The 21,026-nt window shown below is 42.3% G+C and overlaps 1 protein-coding gene across 1 annotated transcript in view; it reads right to left on the reverse strand.

Moving 5' to 3' along the window:
• The window catches only part of MYOM1 (myomesin 1), a 105,139-nt gene that overhangs the window by 21,957 nt on the left and 62,156 nt on the right, over positions 1 to 21,026 (reverse strand). The window contains exons 20-27 of the mRNA XM_077810409.1: positions 19,761 to 19,887; positions 18,755 to 18,939; positions 17,594 to 17,708; positions 10,318 to 10,474; positions 8,405 to 8,511; positions 8,208 to 8,252; positions 3,573 to 3,709; positions 791 to 935 (exon numbers count right to left, since the gene is read on the reverse strand). Of these exons, the coding sequence (XP_077666535.1) occupies positions 791 to 935; positions 3,573 to 3,709; positions 8,208 to 8,252; positions 8,405 to 8,511; positions 10,318 to 10,474; positions 17,594 to 17,708; positions 18,755 to 18,939; positions 19,761 to 19,887 (1,018 nt within the window). The remainder of the gene's footprint in view (positions 1 to 790; positions 936 to 3,572; positions 3,710 to 8,207; positions 8,253 to 8,404; positions 8,512 to 10,317; positions 10,475 to 17,593; positions 17,709 to 18,754; positions 18,940 to 19,760; positions 19,888 to 21,026) is intronic.

Raw genomic sequence — 21,026 nt, forward strand, 5'->3', positions numbered from 1 at the left:
TTTGAGCAAATGTATGTTATTGATGGTGGTTCATTCAGCACTTGAGGACCCTCTTAAACTCATTTGTTATAGTAAATGTCAATGTAATGCTCCAATGAGTAATATTTAATTTATGTAAGAGAAAAGATCAAAGAGAAAAGTATGAATTGTAAATATATCTGAATATATGCCATCAAAAGGAGAAGACATTTAGTGTCACTCATCTAATCACATTTGATCCTCAGAGTAAGGAAAACAAGAATGGCAGCAGAATCATCAAGCAGTTGAAATGTAAACAGCTGCAGGTACATCTGAATATCTAACTTGAAATAGGAGATCAGTCCCAAGTATCTCCAACAACATTTGTATCAAATTAGCATTGTGGGACATTGCAATTGTAGATATAGGAAAGCTAGCTAGACAGATGTGAGAGAGACATTATAGGTAGTATATGGCACCTGCCATCTTCCAAGTGCTCTTCAAAATTAATTAATCCACACAATGCCCCTGTGAGGCACATAAGTAACAGAGATGGTTGGAAAACGTGAACATTTTTCCTAAAGATTATAATGGAAAAATTTCCTTTTTTCCCCCATTTAAAAAAAATCTGAAATGTGACCAGATTTAGTAGGTGTTATTATCCCCATTCTACAGGTAGGTAAACTGAAGCAGAGACATTAAGTGACTTGCTCAAGGACACGATCGATATAAAGAAATTAGCGTAAGAGCACAGATCAATACTCCGGTGTCACTGGCTCCTTAGTTCATCGCACTGCACTAGTTGTGAAAGTGAAGTTCTAGATGAGCTTACCGTCACCAATAAGGACAAGACTGGATTGGTTCGTTGCTTTTCCATCCTGAAGTTGGAAGGTATAAGTCCCTTCATCACTGTCCTCAAGTTTATCCATGATCATTTCAACAAGGCCAGTATTATGGTCCACCTTCATCTTATATTTCTTCAGCAACAAAAAGAAAAGTCAGACTAATGGTCTTCTTCAGAATCAGAAAAGACGCATCTATCTGGCCAGATTCTATAGTACTCTTAATAAAATTCTTTATTTTTTTAAATTCAGATTTGTTCATTGTGTCTGTCCCAGGCTGCATGCACATAACCAAACATATACATAAAATATGTTAATCAAATATGATATAAGCATATTTATTATTATCATAATGCTTTATATCGGTTCTGTACTGAGCATCACGTTCTGTTTCATTAGAAAGGATTTTTTAAAATATATGAAAACTATTGCCCAACTTTTCAAAAGAATACTTTCCCCGAGATGATGCTTTTATATCTTACTTCTATAGAATGCCCTGTCCATGCCTTTTAACCAATGTAGTTGAATGCTAGAGACTTCATATGTTTTGGGATCTCTGCCTTTTGCTTATGGGAACTTGCACATAACATAGGCCCTGATTTGGGGTTACATGCAGAACTTTGGTCAGTGGTGTAGTCAGAATTCAGGGGGTGGGAACATGGATGAAGAAATGTGGGGATGTGGTTTGAATGCACTGCGCTCTGTGAATTTTGGTCTCCTGGAATGGCCTACAGAGGGATATGGACAATAGCTAAATTACAGGACTGCCTTATTCTGAGGACTGGAACGCTCCCTAGCTGCTTACAGAATCTGGATGCCCACAAAGGTGGCCAGAGGTGATTAGGGTGCGGGGACATGTGTTACAACCTCAGGGGTTACCTGGGGAAGGCAAATCAGTGCTGCATGTTGCTAACGCTGTTGCAAGCATTGCAAAGCATTTTGGGGAGGGTCAAAGTTGTGGGCAGGGAGTGGAAGATTCTTTTGCAGGCTGCAAGAGGCCAAAGGGGGAAGGAGAAAGAGAGCAGAGAACAGGTTAATTTAACACTGCAGCTAGCAAGCTTAGTTTAATGATAAGATGCTGACCCCAGTACAAGGTCACAGCACTAGACGAGAAGTTTCCCTCACCCAGCCATAGCCAGCCATGAGAAAACCAGGGCCACAGAGATGAAAAACACAGGCGAGACGACGAGGGGGGGAGCAGAGCTTCGCATCCCTGAAGCCATTGTGTTTTGGAAAAGCAAAAAAACCCACAAAAAGCCGGTTTAAACTGGCACAAAAAGCATCAGGAACAGAGGTCACGGAATGGAACACCCTCAAAGAAGCCCAAAACTTAAAACCCTCCTGAGAGCTGAAGCAATTCGGAGATTGTCAGCGAACCCTGTGCGAACTCCCGTCCACTCCTCCCCCTCTTCTTCTTACGTTACACCCAGGCCTGGCCAGCCTTGGGTAGTGTGGGTGTAAGTGGGTTAGGGCTTGGGTGGGTTAACGCTTTTTTCCGTCCTCTAAGTAACGTGGGAAGCACCAATCACTCTCCACTGTTACTTTATTATTTTATCAATAAAGGTTTAAAATTCAAACACTTGGTGTGTTTTGTCATCTCCTCCCCAAATGATCCTGCAGCTTCAGCCTGATCACCCCAAGCAGATTGGTAACAAAAATCTGTCACACATGTGGGGTCATGGGCCTCACCAGATTTCTTGGGCTGCCTCTCGCCAGGATGCCCAACAGTGGCTCCCGCTGGTGGTGGCACTCACCATGTGTCCATACAGTGTGGGGAGGGAGGAAGCAGCAGGGCACTGTGCTGGCTGTGGGCTGAGCTCCCCGTTGCTACATGGGGCTGCTTCTTCTTCCCTGCTGCTGGAGTCCCAGCGCTTCCTGCTTTGCAGACTGCCCACTGAGGTAAGTGAGGGGGACATCTTCGAGATCGGGAAGAGGAACTGTGACAAGGTGCTCAGCGCCAGGCAGCTCAGGTGGCGCCCCATCCAGCCCAAGAGCCTTGGAGGTGAGTGAGGAGAGAAGGCTGGGGGGCAGAGTGGGATAGAGGGGTGAACCCTGCTGTTGCCGCTGCTTGCTGCTCCAATGCACTCCCAGCAGCAGCTTTCTGCTCCTGGAGGTGCACTGAAACAGCAGTAGCCTTCAATGTGCCTATCAAGGAGAAGGCAATTTGGGGGTGTCATATTCCTCCCGCCAATAAAAAGTGACTGATAATTCTCCAATTTCTTGTTCACTGAGACGATCCAGCCCCCAAGCACCATCCCACCCTGATGGCACGTGGGGGACTGTGCCTCCCAACTGTGTTGCTCCTTTTGTTGGTCTTGTTTTGAACACAGGTAGGGAGGAATGCCTGCAAGCTCTGCAGGGGGCTGGACACTCACAGGACAGAGAGTAGAAGGAGGAGGAGGTACTTGCTAGTGTATGTTGTCTACATACATACCAAGTTTCAGGGAGTGGAGGCAGAGGTAACACAGGGGGCGGTCACGTGTCCCCACAGAACTGTTTAGTTGTGCCCTCCCACACTATCCACAGTTATGTATTGTCTCTGCAGGTGGCAGAAAGCCACACTGAGTGCACCTCCTGAACTGCATCCAGCAGTGCTCAACCACAGCTCAGAATGTGGGCAAAATCTTTATACTGATGTTTTCAATCACGTGTTATATTTTCCACGTAAATGCATTGGAGTAGTGAGGTCTGATTATATTCAAAGTGCTTAGCTGGAACATTGATACTCATTGCTTATAAAAGTCAGAAAACCATAAGCAATAAAAGTCATACCTCTCCATTAACAATTTCCTTGTCATTAAATACAAAGTTGACCTTTGCATTGCCAGACAACTTTTCAGCCTGCAGCCAGAATCGCACTTGTCCCTTCTCCAGAAGTTCAGCTGCCAGCTCAGACTTAAGTGGGACAGCTACGAAAAGGAAAGAAAAGACTGAAGGGAATCTTTCCTATGTTTCACAGCTGTTCTTTTCCATTGTCAAAAATACACTCATTGATATTTGCAGAATTTATGGAAGTGTGTGTCTTCTCCCACCCTCTGTGTAGTTGTTCTATTGTTCAGGGTCAGTAGGGCTGTGTAGAGCTAGAAATATTCAGCATTTGAGTTACATTTGATGCTGCTCCATTCTAACTCAAATAAAAATCTGTCTCAAAGGTAAACTGAACATATCTCTGCAGCATGAAGTGAGTGTGTATGGCCCAGAAAGAACCGTGCTTTATGACTCACTCTGTAATGTTATAATAAAATGTCAAAATGACTCAGCAGAAAAAAAACAGCCTGCAAGGTCTTGCCTTCAAAGGTAATCAGAAAGTAAACAGCTGAACCCCACGTTGGTCCTTCATTCCTAGAATTGATCATGTGTGTCACATCATGCCAAAAATTTCAGCAGTACACTCAGTTGTCAAAGAGAAACATTGACATTATGAGCCACATTCATTGCTGATGTAAGCAGGGTCAACTCCACTGAATGGTATTGTAGCCATTTATGTCACAGGACATTTAGCCGTGGTTTTAGTTTTCCCATTATTGACAAGTTCAAGTCTTCATCTTATTTTCATTCTAACTTTTCCTTAGGCTTTAGCTTACTTGGAAAACACAATCAGTTAGACCTGGTCATATAGGGGCTGATTTTTCAAAGGTGTTGAACATCTAACTACCTCCCACTGATTTTTATCTCACAGAGCTATGCAAACAGTACATGAACACTTCTCTACCCTCCTATAGGTATACAGCATATACAAGCATAAGTATATGAGGAACTCCCGAAATATAATAAGGACATGTCAGATTTGTAGTCTGAATTAGTGAGTCATTGTTTTTCATCTGTCAGAATACTGTAAAGTGTATTCATGGAAGGGTGTGACATTGTCCCAGAGCTAGTGAGATGGATTTACAAACATCTTTGTGAGACAGTCAGAGGGAGAGTCTTTTCATTTGTTTATATAGTCTGGTAACGGCTGTAGAACTAAATGTGAAACTCTCCTACCATATAGATATTGGTAGAGGTCTCAACAACAAAGGACTCAACAACAATAAAGTGGGACTATGCATACTATACTGTAAAACAGAATACCCAAAGTATGAACAGCACAACTCTGGGTTGTGAAACTGTTTCAGATACAAGGCTGCACTGCAAGGCATATTAACCTGATTTATAGCAGGGCTAGTCTGGCATTTTTCCTTCGTCCTCTGCATTGCTCAGCTCCACTTGCCAGCAGCAGAGAGTGAAACTGACAAATCATTTTCACTTTTCTTCACACTTCTCACACGTGGAAATTGCTCCTTTAAAGATTTTCACCTCTTCACTTGCTTGCTCCTCCCAGACCCCTAGCGCACCTTCTGGAGCAGGCAATGTGCATGAAAGCGGCTGCCTCCCAGCCCTCCCAGCCTGCTCTGAATCAGGCTGTGAAGCACAAGTGGAGGCTTCACTCTGCACATGAGACTGCTCTGTCTGTCGTCTCTCTCTCTCTCTCTCTCGCACACACACCCTTGTCCTGAGTAGCAGGGAATGCTTTTCCTTTCTCCCCCACCAAAAGACATCTAATAGGTAGGGAAATGAGGGAATAGCCAAAAGGGGAAGGAGGATGGGCAGTTGCTATCAGGACAAGGGGAAGGTGGCAGAAATGGAGTAATTGGGGATTGGCTATGGCAACTGGGACACGAGCAGAGCACCACCACCTTCCCCTCATTTTGACTCCTGCACGTTAGTGCAATGGTGCTGTAAAAAGCTTCCTCACTTACTTTGAGAAATGAGAGGTAGCTTGGATCTTACTTAATCTCTAGAAACAAAAGGACAGAAATGCCAGATGTACCAGTGTTTGCAACAGGAAGTGGGTGTAAATTAAGAAATTAGGCTGTGCTGCTTTTATTTTACTGTCAGGTTTGTGGCAATTTTAAACTCTTAACTTGATTTGTATGTAATTAACTATGAATATCTTAGCCTAAAATGGAAAGAAAAAAACAAAGCTTCCCAGAGGCTGTTCTGTAAAGGACTAAAATAAGCTAAAGGCATCTTCTTTTGTGAAAAGAAGTCACTCCCCAGTCCACAAGACTAACAAGACTGAGTCATTGTGCTTGCCAACAAAAGTGTTCATTTAAAAATGTGTCCGTATTATGAAGCACTAACTGGCAGCTGTATTGGAAACTTCTAGCAATCCTGCTTCTGAGTTTTACTGCCTATTCTGTTTAGTGTCTCAACTGATCACAAGCACCTGATTAACCCTCCTTTAGCAGTTACCAAGTTGAAGAGCAGCAATACAGGGGACTTTCCCATCCTTCTCCTTGGCCCTGTGCGGCTACTACGCTCACACGTTGTCTATGCTCAGTAAGAGTATGTCCACAAAGCAAAGCAAAACCCGTGGCTGGCCTGTGCCAGCCGACTCAGGCTCATGGGCCTGGGCTGAGGGGCTGTTTCACTGCTGTCTAGACTTCCAGGCTTGGGCTGGAACCCAAGCTCTGGGACCTCCCACCTCCTAAAAGCCAGGCTCCAGACCAAGCCCAGAAATCTACAGAGCAATGAAACGGGCCTGCAGCCTGAGCCATGTGAGCCCGAGTCAGTTGGCACGGACCAGCCACGGGTTTTTCTTTGCTGTGTAGACATACCTTTTGTGCGGAGTACTCAAGCAGCCCACTTACCAATAAACTTGCCAGCTGTAGTTGTTTCTGAACACAAGTTAAATGTGTTAAAAGTCAGCACTAAGCATGTTTAAATGAACTAACATGCAAGTGTTTAAGCTGAACATGCAAGTTCTAGTGATTAATTTTCATGTACATTACTAACTTTGTTAGTGCTTGTAAAAATAGTTTATCGAGAGATGAGACTGAAGCTCCTCATATACCCAAGGAGCTCATTACTGTTTTCTCTCGTCTTCAGCATTTGCAGATACAACTCATCTTATTGTTATTTAATATTTTACAGTGCCTAGAAATATGGTGGGTACCTGACAACACAAAGGGAAAGACGGGGTCTCTGCCTTGAAGAATTCACACTCTTATATGGAACATGACACAGTTGGGGGGGACAATCAACAGAGAAGGTATGGGGTGAAGAAGGGCAAAGGGTGATGGAATACAATTGTGTGGTTACTAACTTTGGGTATGAAGGTGCAATTAGGAGTTTATTTTTGTTGCTGATTTTATTATAAATTAATAATACGGTTGACTTGCTTTTGGTGACATCATGGAAGAAGTAAGTCTTCAAAAGAGATTTTAATGATGAGAAGGTAGCAGATTGTGGGGTTTGGGAGGTCTTTCCATGTGCAGGGAATGGCATGGAAAAAGTCATGGAGGTTGTTGGGGAAGAAACAAACAAGTGGGACAACGAGGTTGAGCTCACTGGATCAGAAAAGGCCAGTGGGTGACACAATAAGAGACCATGTCGGATATGTAGACCAGAGTAGAGTTGTGTAGGGCCTTGAAGTGGTGGAGAAAAGGAAGGCAGTGGAGGGATTCAGAATGAGAGATGTGGTCAAACTGATAGGGAAAGAAGACCATTTTAGCGGTCATGGTTTGGATGGACTGGAGGGGTGCAAAAAAATGTGGGTACAAAGCAGGAGGGGTGCAGGTTTCAGTAGCTGAGATAGAGATAGGAGGTGGTGGACAAGAACTTTAGCTACTGGGATTGAGAGGAATAGTCAGAGCTTAGAAATGTAATGGAGGAAGATATGGCAAGATTTAGACATGACCTGGATATATGGGACTGGATTCACCATTGTGTTACTCCTGTTATACGCCATTGTGACTCTGTTTAAAACAGTGGTATTGCACCAGCTTAAAATTGGAGTAGTATAGTGATAAATAAAACCTGTGGCTAGAAGGAGAGGGAATCATCAAATATAGCCCCCAAGGTACAAACCTGGGTAACAGGAAGAATGATCAGGTTGTCTACAGTAACAGAAAAAGAAGAAGATGGGGAAGTTCAGAAGGAAAACTCCTGTGCAGATGGCGCATTCTAGCTGGACTTGCTGTGATGTTTTGTTTGCCTCGAATTTGGTCTTAACTTACATTGCAGTCATGTTGCCAGCTAAAGTTAAAGGGGCAGAAAATTATAAACTCTCACACTGGCTTGGCAACTCATAGGGATCTGAGTAAGTGTAAAGTTCAGTGCTCCAGAAAAAACAAATCCATTAGGATGCTTACTACACATCCAATATATGGACTATACTGTACAGCTAGAGAGCAGCATCTAAATAAGCAGCAAAGGCATCAATTAATACATTAATATACTGGGAATAATTGAAAGACTGACTAGTAGAAACCATGATCTCAGCTTCACATACTGCATGCTTTTCTTGTGAACCAGCAGAGCAGCTCCCCTAGCTGATGCTGGCAGGGACTCTGTAATATACATCCCAGAACTCTTCACACTGCATGCCAGTATCTCTTCTATGAGCATGCTCATTTTACTTACTTGGGAACTTGCGCTCATGGCTGAGAGCGAGCAGGCGTTTCATCTCTACAAACATTTTAAAAAGAAATGTTATGTTTGCATTTCTGTTTTACCAGTTATAATGATCACAGATTCTCATACTTTTTCAGGTAGTGCAGAAGAAGTAGTGAGATGTGAACAATAAAGAAGGCATCGTAAGAAATAGATTTTGTCTTTACCTTCCTCATCTATTGTGTAGCTTGATGAAACTCCATCAGTGTCTGTGACAGCACAAGAGTAAATGCCCAAATCATCTTCCCCAAGATCTTTAAAAGCAGCTTTTGACCTTCAGACAAAAACATTTTGATTAAAAGCCTTAACCAAAACCCTGAATCAGAACACCTCCCTTTTGGCTCTACCAGTGAGTGCTGTGGCTCTGGCTGAGCAGGAGAGTATGGGGCATAACTAGTGAAAAAGTGGTGTGACAAAGTTCCTCCTCTACCTTGGTGGGTCCTGCGCTCATTGGCGGATTTTGCTCACCTCAGAGATTCACAGTAGCCCTCAGTTTTGCCACTTTTGTGGCTCAAACCTGCCATTCACTCAGATAACCTCATCACTGGCCAGCATGGGAAAAAAAGAGTAAGAACAATCTCCACAGTTTCTTCTGATCCACCATGTGGGTCAGGGAATAGCTCAGGGACCTTCCTCTCTGGTGGAACCTCCTGTGTTGGGTCCAGAGTTGGGAGATTTGGGGGGAACCGGGCCCACCCTCTACCCCAGGTTCCAGCCCAGGGCCCTCTGGACTGCAGCTGTCTAGAGTGCCTCCTGGAACAGCTGCGCGACAGCTACAACTCCCTGGGCTACTTCCCCATGGCCTCCTCCCAACACCTTCTTTGTCCTCACCACAGGACCTTCCCTCCTGATGTCTGTTAACGTTTGTACTCCTCTGTCCTCCAGCAGCACGTCCTCTCACTCCCAGCTCCTTACGCACACACCTCACTAACTGGAATGACAGCCTTTTTAAACCAGGTGTCCTGATTAGCCTTAATTAATTCTAGCAGCTTCCCAATTGGCTACAGTGTCCTAATTAGCCTGCCTGCCTTAATTAGTTCTAGAAAGTTCCTGAGTGTTCTGGAATAGTCTCTGTTATCTTCCCCGGGTAAAAGGGACCTGCTTAACCTGGAACTAATGTATCTACCTTTGACCACTCTCTTGTAGCCATCTGGCCTGACCCTGTCACAGTGGGTATATCCCATGGTGTTTACCATACATGTTGAACCCCACAGACTGTGTATCTGGTACATGAAAGATCTGAATAAGTCCAGCTTAGTCCTGCAGGAAGTGAAATGGGAGCCTGCAGGGTAGAGTGTATAAGAGATGGAATAAAGATGCCAGAAAGGGTTCACATGGATTGCTGGCAGTATGGTAAATACAGGCTGGTTCTAGGAAACATCTCTCTGGATTTCGTTTTCATGTGAGATGTAAGAGATGTGTTACGGATGGCTATAAACAGGGAGGGGGATGTCACATGGTTTCTGAGGTGCTACAATTGGTAGGGCTCACACATCTACTTCTTCTCCCATATATGTTACTTTTGCACCCGTATATTTGCATCTCCTTCCTCCCTAGAAAAAGCTGGGGAAACCGGTGATCCAGATCATCCTGAAAGTCACCAAATCTGGGGTCTGGTTAACAAAAATGTTCCAATATTCACTGAGAATGCCCCACCACCAGCTCCCTCCTGATCAAACCAGAGTGTTGTTTGCTCCAGCGCCTCAAAAGTCTGCAACTAGTGCAGTATAATATGGGAAAGTTTTTGAAGGAGTGAGGACCAAAACAATTTAGTATTTTTTAACATATTTAACCTAAATTGCACCTGCAAATCTGGTCGCCAGTGCAGGTCAGAGAGCACAAGTGTAATGTGCTCTTTATGTGAAGCACTGCTTAAACAAGTGGGATGCATCATTGTGTGTGTGCTGCAATTTCTGAATAGTCTGAAAGTGGCCTCCCATGTAGACAGCACTGTAATAATCTAACCTTCCAGTGACAAGGGCATGAATAATCTTGGTGAGGTCCACCTCCAAAGGGACGGATTTCTGTGATTCCTAGGATTTATAAACATAACAGAGTTTCTATAAGCAAGGTTCCTTACTTTCCGCCTTTGGTGTCAAAGGCTAATCGAGATTCATCCTCAATTGGTTCATAATTCTTGGACCAGACAAACTTAGAGTCTGAAGACATCTGGTCACATTCAAAGTTCAGGGAAATGACTCCATTATCATCCACATCTACTTCCACTTCTTTAGTTCCTGGAAGATCAAAACAAAGCATGTCTACTTTTTAATAGAAAGCAGCACAAATTATTTGCATGCATATCATTCACAGGGTAAATTAAGCAAAGCCCTTTCCTTCCTTCTGCTCATACATAAGCTGCTGCAACAGGCCAGTGTCCTTGATCCTTTACTCATGAGAAGAGTCTTTATCTAGGTGCGTAATTCCACTGAAGTAATGAACAAATTAAAAAGGGTACATAGGGCAATGAGATTACTTGCACATGATTAAGGACTATGCATACATGAAGATTGCAGCATTGAGCCCTGGGCTGAAAGAAGCCTTATCTCAGGCTTAAAAATAAAATTAAATGCACTGGAAAAACTGAACAGAAACAAATGCAAGTCCATTAAAATGCATTAAATGTTGAAAATATTGTAAAAGTAATACCTTAGACAGTAAGACATATGCATTGTATTCTTTACATAGGGAAAGCTTCTAATTTTCTAGTAAAATACAAGTTCATGCCACGTACACAAGAATATACTTGGGAAAGGTGGAGGGGTGAATAGGAAATTAAGAGTTCATATTAATTTCACAAATGAATCATCATAGCAGAACTCACTTGTGCATCTAAAGGTGTTATACACAGCAGCTCATTCACACATACAGATGTTGGATTAATCGAGTTTGACATATTGCCCAGAAATGGCCTATGGAATGCATCCTGTGCACACCAGTAGGGAGTGTATTTGTGATTGGGCAGCCAAGTACAACACCTTGGTTCAAACCAAGAGCTGGTTTTGAATACTGCCTGCTACTCCTGCAGGCCTTGGTAAGGGTAAGGCCATCCAGCATGCACTGGAAGGGCACTGAATGGGGAATAACAAGTCCAGGGCCAGAATATACCTAGGATCTGTTCTTCATGCATACCTGTGCAGCCAAGAGAACTGCATTTTCTGCCTGGGTGCAGAGTTGGCTCTTTACCTCTGTGTCAAATATGGAGGTAATTTTTCTCTAACAACTTGTTTGGTATCGTCACTGGAAGCACTGTTCATTCAAGGGGACTTGGAGAATATCCATTGTGTTTTTGCACAGCTCTGAACTGAACTGGACCTTCTACTTTAAAAAGGCCTCTGATGTTATAATATTCAGTTTGAGAGTGTCTTGAACTGCCTAAAATGTCAATGACACACTTTCCCCCTAAAATGTTATATCTTAAAGAAAAGGGCCTCATTCACAAAAATCCATCAGAATATCCAGAAATTAGTAATAAATGAGTAATAAATGCTTCATTTCCAGCACATTTCTTGAGTCTTGTTCCCACAATCCTAATACTATACATGGCTTCTCCACTACTGTGAGAAGCAGCACATTCCTTTGTAATGAAGTAGCTTGTGAACATGTAACTGACTGTCTTAATGCTTATAGCTTGCCATAAATGTTTAATAAAAGGAGAGATCAATATTTGTTGCTATACCAGTATTATCATTTATCAGCCCTTTCTGTAATGCAATATGCAGTTCAGAAATACATGTAAAGTACCTGTGAATGATAAATGTAGTCTGAGGTCTACATATCTCTTACTGGGCAGTAACATGTTTGTAAATTTACCAATGTAAACCACTATATGGAAATTCACCATTTGACATGTCATTAGCGTTTGTTTCCACTGCAGATTGTTAGCGTATGAATCTTCTGATGAAAGTGTAGGTAATGTGCAAAAATTCTGCTATAAGTGTGATTCAAAAGGCAATATGCTTGACACTTCATTAGCTTGCGTTCACTATATATTACTACTCCCGCTCAGCATTTATATCTGGCAATAGTGGTGTTTATACAACTCAGGGTGCATTTTTATGAGTTAATTTTTTCTCATTTTGCTTTACCTCTACCATAAATAGACTCATAGACATTAAGGTCAGAAGGGACCATTTTGATCATCTAGTCTGACCTCCTGCACAATGCAGGCCACAGAATCTCACTCACCCACTCCTGCAATAAACCTCTCACCTATGTCTGAGCTATTGAAATCCTCAAATCATGGTTTAAAGACTTCAAGGTGCAGAGAATCCTCCAGCAAGTGACCCGTGCCCCATGCTATAGAGGAAGGTGAAAAAACCCCAGGGCCTCTTCCAATCTGCCCTGGAGGAAAATTCCTTCCCGACCCCAAATACGGCGATCAGCTGAACCCTAAGCATGGGGGCAAGATTCACCAGCCCAATACCCAGGAAAGAATTCTCTGTAGTAACTCAGATCCCACCCCATCTAACATCCCATCACAGGCCGTTGGGCCTATTTACCAGGAATGGTTAAAGATCAATTAATTGACAAAATCATGTTATCCCATCATACCATCTCCTCCATAAATACTTAAACAGGTCACTAAGAAACTAAAGCATGTTTCTAGATTATTGGTCTTATCTATCAGATTTCAGAGTAACAGCCGTGTTAGTCTGTATTCACAAAAAGAAAAGGAGTACTTGTGGCACCTTAGAGACTAACCAATTTATTTGAGCATAAGCTTTCGTGAGCTACAAGCTTATGCTCAAATAAATTGGTTAGTCTCTAAGGTGCCACAAGTACTCCTTTTCTTTTTATCTATCAGAGGTATTCACCAAATCTCCAAAAAGAAATTGGAGAGGTAGACATAACAATATCAGACAAATTTCCCTTGTCCTAATAGCATGGTGATTTCAACGTCTCATTTTGAGTCTCAGTTAAAGGCCCCATAGGGGAAAAAATACCTGGATTATAATAAAGACAGAGACTCTGATATCAAACATTAATTATCCCCATTTCTCTGAGAGTTTCATTACACTGAACTTGTTGATAAGGTGGGCAATTTGGAAAGATTAGAGTATCTGAAATCATTTCAAATTGAGCTGGACAGAGGAATGGGTGAACAGGGCACTTTAATTAAATTTCTGAAACTTGGCTTTAAAGCTCTCAATGCAGCCAAAAATCTTCCTGTCCAGTTGGAAATTGCCCATTGATCAGCTGCAATGACTGGGCTGGATAATACTGTGTGACTAGGGTGAAACAGCAGAAATGTACTGCCACAGTGGGCTCAGTTCTTGAGTCTGGCAAAGCTGGGCTTATTGTAGGGACTGAGGTGGTATGGGAGAAATAGCAACTTTATGCTACTTCTATGCGCCCTTGATCCTGGGGTTGCCTGTGGGTCAGTTCACCCTCACTTGATCCCCAGTTCTGGTGTAACTTGGAGCAGCCTGTTCTAAGTTACTCCTAGCTGCAACAGCTCTCAAATAGTTGTTCCAGCAGCTGAAGATTGCCAGAGCACAGCAGCACTCTAGATGCTAGCATTCAGACCTCATCTAAAAGCCACTCTTCCAATATGCCCCTGTGTTGGCTCTACATAAGGGGAATCCTCAGCTGGAGACATAGGTGAGATTTAAGGCCCTGATCCTGCAATCTGATACCTGTGGGTAGACCTTTATGTCTGGGAAGAGTCCTACTATAGTTAATGGTGCTTCATGCAGGTGCAATGGTCTGCCCACACAGATGATTTTGCAGGATCGGGGCCTAATTGTGCTTTGCAGTGAGCAGCACCAGAGCTAGGGGCTGGCACAATGGGATTTGAAAAAGGGTTAAAGCATACTCCTCAGAGCCCTGGGATTTTCTGTGGAGAAAACACACAATGAAATCACTTTGATGAAATCAAGACTAAGTTATAGCTAAAGATATAGGTTTGTTTGGGGGTTTGCTGTTTGTTTGGGCCAATTGTTTTGTTTTATTTTATTTTATCTTTTAAAACATTATAAGGAAAAAGTGTACATAGTTGGCAAATAGAAACAAAAAATACAAAATATTTGAGCATATTACCCACACGTGCTAGAAACAGGAGATTGCCTCCAGTCCTACTGACAGAAATAATTCCTTTCAGTATATTTATTTAAGTTTCTATTCCTCTTGGGTTAGAGATCTTGCTCTCCCGCTGATATTTCTGACTTATTCATCAAAAGTAACATTGCAATTCTATTTGCAAAATGCAGGAATCCTCCAGACTTATGTGACCAAAATAACATTTTGCATCTATCCACGATCTTAATAATGCCAACATTAGTTGGGAAACTACCTTTCCAGAAGATCTGAGACCAATTTTTAAAAATGTAATGATCATGCCTGAGATTTGTATGGTTTGAGTGAGAAAGCATTTTTAACCAGATTTTTGCCTTTTTGAGGGATTTGTTTTGTCTTTTCTTAACCCTTCATAAGAAGTGTAGTTTGGCAGAGACCATATTTACAGATCTGAGCTATAAGTATGGGTCAACAACAAAGTCACTACAAGATAAATTGGCCCTGAGCTTCCCTGAGAACTTTGTTGGGCCAAATCTTGACTCTCCTACTTTGTGGACTTGGAATCCGACCCCAGCTCTGTGCCCCTGAGCAATAATGAAATCCTAAGACAAGAGTCCTATATGGGTAACAGCCAGGGTGCAGCTCTGCAGTTAAGGGCTGTGGGCGTTCTCTGCTGAGTTTGGCCCTATGACTCTAGACACACACCTTACTGCAGCTATCATAGATCTTAATGGGAGTTACATGGCTAAATCTCCTTGCAGGTGGTAAAAAAGTATCCCCAGCTCTGAATGACTGCTTATATTCTCATTCTGTTGGAACTGAAATTATATGAGAGGTTCCTTATTTGATATGTGTGGGGGTTGCTATTGCATGACAAGCTTGTGTTATCAGTCTGAAGGCTAAGCATTAATCCTCAAAGGGAAGCGGAAACTTTGGGGCAAATGTTCATCTGATTCTTATTTCATGAGTTTTTCTATTTTCATTGTGAATAACCCAATGTCAGAACAATAGGACTCTATGGGTAGGTCTACACTTCAATAAAACACCCACAGCCGGTCCATGTCAACTGACTTGGGATCACAGGCCTCAGGCTGTGGGGCTCTAAAGTTGCAGAATAGACATCAGGCACTAACTGGAGCCTGGCCTCTGGAACCCTCCCCGCTCATGGGATCCCAAAATCGGGGCTCCAAGTGTGAGCCCAAACGTTTTTTATAGCCCCATTTTATAGCCCCATCGCCTGAGCCCCACAAGCCCGACTCAGCTGACATGGGATGTTTTATTGAAGGGTAGACATATCCTACAGACCCTATCCTACTCTCATTGGTGACTGGCAAAAAGTCCCAATGGGTCAAGGAGCTCCTAGAACTAGGCTGCAGCCTTAGATGTGTTTATCTTATACTAAATTGTTACTAATTATGTATCTAAAGGAGATTTTGGGGGTACATTTTACATCTTGTATCTTTTTTGTTTACAGCACAAAAAATATACCTGCATGAGCCTCAGAGTCTTAGATGTTTTACTTTTGTGTTTGTTTTTATTAGTTTCATATATTGTGTGTCAGTTCTAACAACAGTACTACCTCCTATGAGTAGATTAAAAATCTATGGGCCCAACGCCTCTTCCTATGGAAATACCAATGGAAAAGGTGTGGAGGGAGGAAAGCTATATGAAGCTCACAGGGATTCCTTCATGTTCTTCTGTTTTATTAAGGGCTATGTCCCCCGTGGAAATAGCAGGGGTCCAGAGTCCAAAACCACAGATACTCAGATATCTATATGAAACCCATGGATCCACTGGAGTTCTGGGTCCAGCTGTGTGGGGATTCTGTGCCTCCACACTGATTCTTGGGTTCCCTGTTTCTCTCCACACCTTTCTAGCATTGTGGATTCAGTGGAGCCATGCTGAAAGCATTTCTCCAGTTAGCAGCTGCCCTGGGATCTCCATGTAAAGGTAGTCTCCACAGCACAGATGGTGTCTGTGTTAACTTGTGGAAGGATTTACTGTTGGTGTCAAGGGAGAAAAAGAACATTCTCCTTGGCCCATTCACAGCCTGTTGTTAGGATATAGATATTCAGGCCTGTCTACAAAGGCCTGTACTTTAAGAATTTAGGGGTATTCTTATCACTTGGCTAGTTCTAGAGGTATAAAAGAAAGAATCAAAATCATTGTCTGCTGGTGTAAGGGCCTTCTCTTACTGTGACAGTTTGAGGCCCTGTTCTTAGGCTAAGGCCTTTGGCTAAGCAGCAGAGGCAGCCATAAGCTGGGAAGCGAACAGTCACATCCTCACATTCCAAACTAGTCACATTGAAATAAGGTGCTCTTGGGCTGTCAGGCACTATCAGGACAGGATTGTATTGCTATCACCTCCAGACAAAGGGAAGTGCCTAGAAAATGTAAAAGGAAACTTGGTTTGATAGCATCCTGTCTGGCAAGAACTCACTTATCAATAGCTGGGATGTGAAATCCTCACTTCTGTATTGTTTTGTCATTATAGTTCCCACTTTGCTATTGTTTGTCTGTATAATCTCTGTCCGGTTCTGTGATTGTTCCTGTCTGCTGTATAATTAATTTTGCTGGGTGTAATCTAATTATTGTGGTGAGATATAATTGGTTAGCTAATCATGTTACAATATGTTAGGATTGGTTAGTTAAATTTCAGTAGAATGATTGGTTAAGGTATAGCTAAGAATATTACTATATAGATTAGGGGCAAACAGGAAGTAAATTGGGATTCGAAAATAAGGAAAAAGGAACTTGTATTTAAGCTTGCTGGAAGTTCACCCCAATAAACATTGAATTGTTTGCACCTTCGGACTTCGGGTATTGTTGCTCTCTGTTCATGCGAGAAGGACCAGGGAAGTGGGAGAGTGAAGGAATAAGCTCTCTAACACCTGTCTCCTCCCCAGGTACTCTCTGTGAGTCAAGGGACTGAAGGGATACGAGCTGCAGTGGCAGCTGCAGCTGATCTCCCTTCTATCTGGGGAAGAGTAAAACCTAAGTGTGGAAGTTACACTTCATGCACTGATCTAGGGGAACAATTGGACCCTCTATTTATGTATTTATCTGCATTTGCATACAAATATTATTTTACCATATTTGTGTGTTCCACTATTTGTGTGTATGTATGGTATGGGCATCCAACCACTTTCAGAAAATTTATTTTGTAAAGGAGGTAAAGAGTCACACTCAACTGATATCCTTTATAGGAAAAGGGGTTGGTGCATTGGTAATACATTGAAGGACAGATGGGTTCAGTTCCTTTGTGTGTATTCTCTGCTTATGAGCATGTCTGATAAATATGAACCTGTATTAATGCAGATGCAAAACAACAAACGAACCTGGTCGTGTTTCTGCTATGACAGGGTCAGTGGTATCAGAAGGTTTCCCGACACCAGCTTGATTTGTTGCTCGCACCCGGAACAGATAGCTGACACCTTCCTTTAGGCCACTGACCTAGAACAAGCAAATAGAGAAGCAAGGTACACTACTGAGTAGTTCATTTTACTCTTCCATATCTATAACACTAGTTTGGAGGCTTAACAATAATTTAACTTCCTCTTTTGTTTTTCTCCTTTTCCTCTTGGCAACTTCCACTTTCCTCATGTCCCTCCCATCCAGGCCTACGTGACTGTAACTTATTTTTGTTTGCTACTTGTGTCTAGCCAGCATTTTTGATGGTGTCATCAAAGATGTTAGCACATTTCTGGGAACAGGATGTTTTTAACTCTTGTGCAGTCTATCTGCCTCTGCAGCTGCAGACCAAAAATACTGCAGGTCAGTTCTGGCTTTTAAAAAAAATTGTAGTCAGAGTGGATAATTCAAACCATAGATATTTAGAATCTGGAGGTCATTCTCTATAGGATTATAATGATTTTAACATCCAGTTTGAGGCTACACTACATTCCAATGTCCCTTTAAAAATACACAAGCAAAGATCACATTTTAAAGTGAGGGGTTTTTTTAAATGACCTTTGAAATATACAAATTTCAAATGTATGTATTCATTTGTACACTCCTGGAAGAATGTTTAGAATCAAGATACAGTTAATCTTATATTTAGAAATTGCACCATGAAATTATGTACCATAATAGCGTAGCCATCTAAATTACAAACTCACAAAAAATTAGATGACAGGGTATATTATGTTAAAAGCAGCCATCCTGTCGTATTTTCACAGCACATACCTCAGCAATTTGCCACTTGTGTTCACCTTTGAGTCAGGAAATACAGAGGCTACATATGTGTTATAACACTATTTTAGGAACGCCATTTCACTTTGGTAGTGCATTCTTTTATTTTTAGACTTACTGGGACAAATTTTCTTCCAAGTTAAACCCCTATGTGACTCTGCTAGCATTACATGGGTGTAACTGAGGGCACAACATAGCTTGATAAGCTAAAACTGTAAGGAAGCACTACCAAAATAGAACGGCATACCTAGAACTGACTTCACAGAAGTTGCACTGGTGTAATTGAATTTGGTTCCAAAACGGATTACCTTTAAGAATTTATTTGCAATTGGCTTCTCATTGACACTCCTCCAATGTTCGTCTGTTGCTTCTGTTTCCTTCACATCAACATAGTAACCAGTTACGGGATTGCGGCCAATATAAACTGGTGGTTTCCACAGTAAAACCAAAGAGTCTTTTCTAACTTCAGTGTATAAGAGATCATGGGGTGGTCCTAAAGGATAGAAAAAAAATTGAAATCTTGTGCATTAAATAAAGCCATAAGCAGGCCATTGCATAAAACAAATGAAAAATGTATCATCTCAAACAGACTGTGGACTAAATTCAGAGTGGGTGTAAGTAGATACAACTTCATTGTACCTGTGAACTTATACAGTCCCAAAAATGAACTAGCTCCCAAAATGATCCAATTTCCCTTTTTTCTAACCTACAATGTCTCAATCAAACATAAATGACCAGTCTCATCAAATGACAGGGAGAGAAGTTAATTATTAAACTTATTCATTTGTTGAGAGCCTGATCTAATGCCCATTGACGTCAATGGGAGTCTTTTCATTAACTTTAGTGGGTATTGGATCTGGCCCTGAACGGACATGTTTAGGACAGGGCTAAAGGGCCTGTTTCTTCACTGCCTTGCACCTTGTGTAGACATTTACACCAGGCATAGATGTAGTATAGGAACCTATTAAATAGAAAAGAAATAAACAATTAGCTGCAATGTGGGTATTCAATGCTATCAAATCAGAAGAGCAATGTTTAACACCCACTTTGCACAGGTGTAAATGACTCTGCAAAGCAGTGGAGAGTCAAGCCTTATGTGCTGAGCAACTTTACTTCCATTGATTTCTATTGGAACTGAGAGCACACAGCAGGTGTAGCAGCAAACCCATAGCAGACCTCAGGATGCGTCCTGCTGAGAATAAGAACAGAACACTGTCCTAGACAGCAGCATTCCTCTCTCATTTTGTGTAGAGTGTGGGTTTAGTATTCTCCACTCAATGATGTTGAGCTTTGATGTTCTGTTTAGATTTTTACCTGGAACAGCAATGGTCCATTCTTCACATTTGAAGGATCGAGAAGGGGGGGAGGGAGTGCCGACCCCAGCTAGGTTAGCAGCAGCCACTTGGAATTGGTACACCATGTTTTCCTTCAAATTGTGAATCTGCAGGATTAATAAAACTATACCCATTAACCTTGCTTTAAAGTTGTAGGAGGAGGTTGCACTGATGACTATGTCACATATGAAAACTCGAGGATACAAATCCTCTTTATAAAGCCTGTAAAATGAACAGGTGAAAGCAATATTAAAAATCAGTTATGTATACTTTCATTTCTTTTCAAAGATTTAAGAAAGAAAAGGCACCACAAAAGCTACCTTTGTGCACTGGTGTCTGGCCAATACCTTCTATAAACAGCCACTTCTGAGCAAACTGAGAAAGGTTTGAGACTGTGGGCTTGTCTTTGTGTATAGCACTACAGTAGTGCAGTTGCACTGTTCTAGGTCTTTAGTGAAGACACTACGACACCTGACCGGAGAGCTTCTCCCATCAGCATAGTTAATCCACCCCCAGAGGGGGAAGCTATGTCAGGGGAGAAGCTCTCCCATCAACATAGGGCTGTCTACCCAGGGGGTTAGGTTGATATAACTACATCGCTCGGGGGGGTGGATTTTTCACACCGCTGAGCGACATCGTTATACCAATATAGGTCTGTAGTGTAGACCTAGCCTATGAATGTTCTAAATGTGCATAAACTGTAATAAAACAAACAAACAGAAAAACCCCAACCTATCTTTACTCTTAGACATTGTGCTAGGTAGGTAGGGAGCAGAGTGTCACCAGCCATGCGTTAATGACATAATTCAGCCTGCTGACGTAGGAGCTGTCCCTGCAGTGAGGTGTACGCCGGAACTCATTTAAAAAGCAGCCGTATGCACTTGTGACACTTATGTGCTGCAGATGGTAGCATACTTGCAAGCTGGATCAGGATCGAGCCACAGATCATGACTTCTTTAGGCCACAGCCAGTCAGCACAGGAGTGGCTCAACCCCCTAGTACTCTATTAAGTGTGAAAATGGCCTCATTTTCAAAGATGCTGGGCACGTGTAGCTTCTATTGGTGACATGAGTTCTTAGATACTATGGTGATGGGTGTCAGGCTGCAAGTAGCTCGGTCAGTAGCTAAGCGTGTAGATTGAGGAGTACACTCAGGGTATGTCTACGCTGCCCACGTTACAGCGCAGCCATGGCAGCGCTGCCGCAGAAGCACTGTGAAACGGGCAGCGTAGTCACGCTTTATCACC

This window comes from Eretmochelys imbricata, chromosome 2 (genome assembly GCF_965152235.1).
Source record: "Eretmochelys imbricata isolate rEreImb1 chromosome 2, rEreImb1.hap1, whole genome shotgun sequence".
Lineage (NCBI taxonomy): Eukaryota > Metazoa > Chordata > Testudines > Cheloniidae > Eretmochelys > Eretmochelys imbricata.